The 6000-nt window shown below is 38.6% G+C and overlaps 1 protein-coding gene across 3 annotated transcripts in view; it reads left to right on the top strand.

Moving 5' to 3' along the window:
• The first annotated feature begins 97 nt into the window (after positions 1 to 97).
• Positions 98 to 6000, top strand: part of PDE7A (phosphodiesterase 7A) — a 77506-nt gene continuing 71603 nt past the window's right edge. For 2 of the 3 annotated variants that reach the window (XM_027638464.1, XM_027638461.1), the window contains exon 1: positions 98 to 272. In XM_027638464.1, the coding sequence (XP_027494265.1) occupies positions 135 to 272 (138 nt within the window). In that variant the 5' untranslated portion in view covers positions 98 to 134. The remainder of the gene's footprint in view (positions 273 to 6000) is intronic. The other variant, XM_027638463.1, reaches the window with a different exon arrangement.

Raw genomic sequence — 6000 nt, 5'->3', positions numbered from 1 at the left:
GGGGCGGCGAGGAGGCGCCGGGCCCCCGCGGGGCTTCGCCGCCGGCCCTTCCCCGCTGCGGGGAGCCCTGCGCGGGCAGGTGCGGCGGGCGAGGCCGCTGCCCCGCGGCGGGCCGGCGCACCGAGGCTTCGTCAATGGAAGTATGTTACCAGCTGCCCGTGCTGCCGCTGGACAGGCCGGTGCCGCAGCACGTCCTCAGCCGCAGAGGGGCCATCAGCTTCAGCTCCAGCTCCGCGCTCTTCGGCTGCCCCAACCCCCGGCAGCTCTCGCAGGTAGGCACCACCACCGGGCCCGCAGCCCTTGCCCGCCTGCGCCCGAACACCGGCGGCGGCGGCGGCGAGAAGATACAGCATTTAATAGATTTATGGCTGGTTATTGCCGAGCTTATCTCTGTAGTATTGGTTGCGATGCGATTGGTGAGCTCCTTGGGCTTTCTTTCCACAACCAGTGGATTATTTGTTTCTTCTACAATTTTTAAGCTAGGGCTGTTTTCTGTCTTTTTTTTTTGTTTTTTTTTAGCTTGGGCTTTCTTTGAGGGGTCCAAATTTCCTACGAGATTGCCTAAAGCTGCAGCGACTTTGCTGAAATGGTGAACATGCACTGCAGTGTTTTATTTGGGATGCTGTGCTTTTTCTCCCTCCAACTACTGAGACTTGGCAATCCGTCTAGAAGGAGACACAGATCCTTGGCTTTTTCTTTTCCATGGTATTGTTCCCTGCCCACGTTACATCAGTCACAATATGAACTGCACTGTATCTAGTTTCATCTGATCGTGTTGGAAATACTACGAAAAGGGTCATTATAACTATCAGGACAAAAGGCAGGTTTTTCTTGTGAACACTGCCCTAAATTCTGAATGTGCGTTAGTATGGTTTCCCAGCACCCAGTGATAAAATTATATTCTAGCGGAAGACTCTGGAGAAAATTATGGTGGAAAGCATGTTTTGGTGGGGAGTCAGCCCATTTTGGCTTCTAAGGATTTCCTATATCGAGGTTGAAAGGTCTCCTTAAGTGTTCTGAAGTATGTTGTCTTCACAGAAGATGCTGTCTTTGCTCTTTTCACGTGTAATGATAATTTTTTTCCGTGCATTTTTGGTGTATCTTATTACATTATTCTGCTTTTTTTTCATGACTTGCTCTTCTTCATGTATGCATATGTAGAAATTATAGACCTGTCAGTCACTCTTGGCTTTGTCCCTGGTTTGGTAGCAGTGAAGCTCTGTGTGTGTGTGAGTATTAGGCACATATATTTTTGGACAGGAAGAATCAACAAAATACTGTGTTAATGACCAGGAATGCATATGGGAATAATTATTAGCGGGCAAACAAAGATGGACGTATGTTGACAATGCTTTCTTCCCCGAATATAAATGTAATAATTGACAAAAACTTTGCTTTTATGACAGATTAATTTTCCATGTAGCAACTCGGTTGGGATCTTCTCCATTTGTAGTGCGTGTTCTGAGTTATAGTTGGTGATGGTGAATTTCCCATATTTATAAATTGTCTTGAAAGTCCAGCCTAATGCAGCACGTTTTGTTCTGTGCAAATAAGAGAAGAGTCTCTCTTCTTTGAAGCATTCATGGTTTTCTGAAAAGGAATAGTCAAAATGGGCAAGGTGATACGTTGTATCCTTCCTATATGGTCTCCAGAGCAGGTGACGCATGAAGTGTATACAAGCTTATCAAATTAAATATGGTATTGACATTTGAATTAGGGGTTTTTTTTTTTTTCCCCAACTTTCAAGCTTCTCAATGGATTCCTTGTTTTCCGACCAATATGCTGCAGGTATATTAGTGAGTTACAGGAAAAGGTGCTTTAATAACTTGTAAAAAAGGGAAACTATATGTGTGCTTGACCAAGTAGTGTTTTGCTTGTATAAACCAAAGAACTAGGTTCATGCATTAACAAAAAGGAATTAGGATATTTAAGTGAGGAAGCCTTTGTTATTATTTGACTTCTTATTAGAATACAGCTATGTTTTGCTGGCTTTAAGTGTTTTTTTTCCTTTCCCTGAAGGAAATATGATGTGAATGTCTACCAGACCTCCAATTACAGGCTGGTGTAAATGATGGACTAAAGCATCACCGGTGAGGTGACATTAATGATTCTGTGTAACTCCTTGCAAGTCTTCTGTAAGACTCAGAGTATTCCAGTTCCCTTGCTGTTCAGAGAGGTCTGAACCCCTACTAGTCTGTCATTTTCAGTCTTCTGCTCCAGCCAACTTTGGGCAATAGTTGTAAAACTGGAGATGTGTACTCAAGAAGCTGGTATGTACAGCCAACATTTTACAGCTAATACGCATTTAGCAGGTTTTCTTAAAAAATGTAAGGTCTTGAAAATTGAATTCCCACTTAAGAGATTAAAACTGAAATGATGGAGTCATAAAATGTTTTAGGCTTATCCTTTCAGCAAGGCGGTATTTTACATAGGAAACACGTGTGAGGTAAATGCATGCTACATTAGACATATCTGATTTTGGCAGTGCTAAGTGGGCAAATATCTATCTCTGTATATATTAAGTGAAATTTTGGTTTTGTTAAAGTTTCACTAAATGGATTCAAAATGGGCTCTATGTTGCCTTTTAAAACTTAAGTAAAGTGGTGCAGCGAATGACCTCGAGAATTCTGGTCTACTCCTCTCAGCCCCAGGAAGGATAAATTGTACTTACAGTGTTATTATCAGATGTTTGTCTAATCTGTTTGCTTAATCTGTTTTTTAAGATATAGTCTTATGAGATGAGGTGAATTGACATAACTCATTATTGCTGAAGGTTAAAAGTCCTGTCATTGGGCACATGTTGTTACTACTTCCTCTATGCCATCTCTGATGCTTGTCAGGTGTTTGCTGATTCAGTTCACTCTAACAGCAGAAAACTAACACAAGCAGCAAACTGGATAGCTTCCTGCCACCTCTTTGAATAAAATATGCTTAGTGAAGTTTGTCAGAACTGATTTAAAGAAAAAGATGGTACCACTAGGCTTTTGAAATCCATAAAACCCTCAAATAATAGAAATTATGCAATCTCACTAGTCAGTTTTTCTTAATAGTGCTTAACTGCTCTTGTCATGAGAGTTCTTTTTTAATACTGAATTAAATCTTTCTTGTGGTGATTTATATCTTTCACGATCCCCAGTAAATGCAGATAAGAGCTTATTCCTTTTTCTTGGTAGTTTTATGTATTAATTATTTCCCTGTAGTCTTATTTTTGTTAATTTCAAAGTCTTTACAACAGAAATAATGAAAGCGACGTCTCTTACCTGAAGGTTACTTGTGATGTTTATTGTTCAAGTCCAGTCAAGTGAAAAGCTGCTATTGTATGGGTTTATACAATTGTTGGAGTTAATAATTTTCTTTGAATGTGAAACAATTTTAAATGCTAGTGGTAAAAGCTGTTTTTTAAGGGCACTTGAAATGGGTAACTGGTGAAATGACCAGGACATTTCATACAAATGAGATTGAATTTAGGTTCACTGTGAGATCAAGTGGATGTTAAGTAGTACCTTGAATCGTACACTTAGGGTGTTCATTCCAAACGTTACAAAATTATGTTTTTCAAAGTAAAGCTGAGCTTTCAGAGAACAAATTTTGATTTATTACCTCATCTAGTTTTTAACTTGTGTTGTGGTAATAGTAGTAAAAAAGAATTTCTAAAAGTGTACTTAGTGTGAAAATTTTTAATCTGTATTTTTTACGAATAAGGGTTTATAATGAAAACCACTTCACAAATATGGCTGCAAACACTTTTAAATTGTCCTGTGTTGCACTCCCCCCACCCTCCAAGCTGAGTTGACATAAACATATCATAAATGAATAAGAAAACTTTGGCCTAACCTGCTATTTTTGACTAATTTCTCTCCCTCTGCTTTGTAACTGGTTCTGCAGTTTCTTCAGTTCCTCCAAAAATGACATCAGTAGTATCTAATAGCAATGTCTGAAAAGAAGTAAAGTTCTTGTTTTGTCCTTAAATGATTGAAATTGATGATGGTGAAGATGTCTCCTGTTGATGAAATTGCATGAAGAGGAAATGGAGCACATAAGAGAAGACTCCGTTTGAGTCTCAGAAAGGTAGACACTGTCTCCAGCTGAAGCGCCAAGTATTACTGTGTGCCATGTACTGCTCCTCTTGTTTGATAAGCCAGTTCATAACCCTTCTTCATTCCTTCTCCATTTCATGCATTTAAGCAATATAGTGTCATACTTTGTGACTTCTTATATGTTATACACCTGAGCAATAGACTGTAGATCGTACACATGGAATCCTAGATTTGACTTGGAGGATGAAGTGGAGAAAAAAGTTGCTAAGAGCAACTGGAAATGTCCTGCATCGGTGGATTCTTCAGTGAAAGGTGTACACTTCTTCTGAAAAATGTGTTCTCCAACATTAATCAAGTGTTTTGGCCACCTTTTGCTGTGTAACTTTTCACTATTTGTTACCTGATGTGCTCCAAACATGTTTTACTCTGCATGTAGCATGACAAGTTACAAGGCAGAGTTGAGAGGTGTATTTATATGGTCTGAACATAGACATTGGTCTTTAATTCCATGGTTGCACCTTTTTGCTGGGAGAAATGTTGGCATGACCTATTTTTCCGTTGCAGCTGCTCATTTCTACTCCTGCGTTTTCCTTTTAGTTGTGTCAACGTCTTTTTTTTCCTTTTTTTTTTTTTTAATCAGGTTATTTTTCAGCCTTGGATGACTCATGGTACAGTTTCATAAATGATTGTGACTGTTAGTAAGTAGGAAGCAGTACACCACAATGCTAGACCAGGAATAATGAGCAGTGGAGAAGCAGAAGGAATGCCTTACGTTGGCCCTACTTTTGAATGTGAAACCTTACCCTTAAACCCCTTTCTTTTCTTATCCACTGTTTTTCATAACTTTTCTTCTATACCCTTCTAAACCTCTTCATCAGTGTTTCTCAATTGCTTGCTCTTTCATTAGCTTTCTCCTGCCATTTCCTGTATCTCTGCTGCATGAATAATTAACGAGTGGAAATAATGAAATAATTTTCATGTTGTGATTCCTAGCCTCTGGAATTATTTCTGTGTTGCTGCTATGCTTGCCATTCCCTTCATCTTGTATTTATTGTGTCTGGTTGCTGAGATTACATCTATTCATATGAGAGGCAGAGACTGATTCTACACACAGCACAGACAAGTTCTGATTGAGGCTTTCATGCACTACAGTAATTTTATGTGGCAGTTCATTTTTAAAATGCTCTGAGTTTTATTACCAATTAACTTTTTCATATATTGTAATGCAAGGCAACATTGGTTCTTTCATTCTGCAGAAGATCATAGCAGCTTATTTCATGGCCTGTAATTGTCTATGTAATATCTAAACAGAATAATAGTTTAAACTCCCCTTTGATTAGATTGTCTTAAATCCCCAGAAGTCAATTCTTCTTTGTCCAGGTTGTGTAATAGTATGTTTTGTGCTTTGTATGAACTTCAGTTTTCTCGTACTATCTCTAAAGAGAAATTGGTTTGAAAAGAGATTGTAGTTTTGTGCCCTTTAAGTTGTGAAATATTGAATTTCAACCATAAAACAATTTTACAAGAAGACAGCATTAGTATATGAATATTCAGTATTCTATATGAACTAATTATGTAGTAATAGGATGCAAATACAGGTTGTTGGAATTAGTGTTTTGAACGGGATGTCTGTTTCAGCAGCTTTTCTTAAAACAACTCTCTATTTGCTAAGTAAGGCTGGTTTTTTTAGGTTGTTTGAGAAAAGCAACAGCATCCAAACTAGGTTAATTGTGAGTCAATATGGCAATATGCTCAACTTTGAGTTAATAAAATATCACAGAAATAATGTAATTTTCCGACACATCTGTTGTTCTGCAATTTTGGCTTGTGGAAAACGATGTTGAGGACGTCTGCATTTTGAATCTATTTCTTCCATTCTTTTATTTTCTGCAAAGCCTACGGTGGGAGAAACCCGTGGTAATAGAATGGTGATTTGTTAAAACAATTCTTACTCATGTCAGTG

The sequence above is a fragment of the Corapipo altera genome, unplaced genomic scaffold, assembly GCF_003945725.1.
Source record: "Corapipo altera isolate COAL_440 unplaced genomic scaffold, ASM394572v1 49, whole genome shotgun sequence".
Classification (NCBI taxonomy): domain Eukaryota; kingdom Metazoa; phylum Chordata; class Aves; order Passeriformes; family Pipridae; genus Corapipo; species Corapipo altera.
This window is presented reverse-complemented; position numbering and strand designations above follow the sequence as displayed.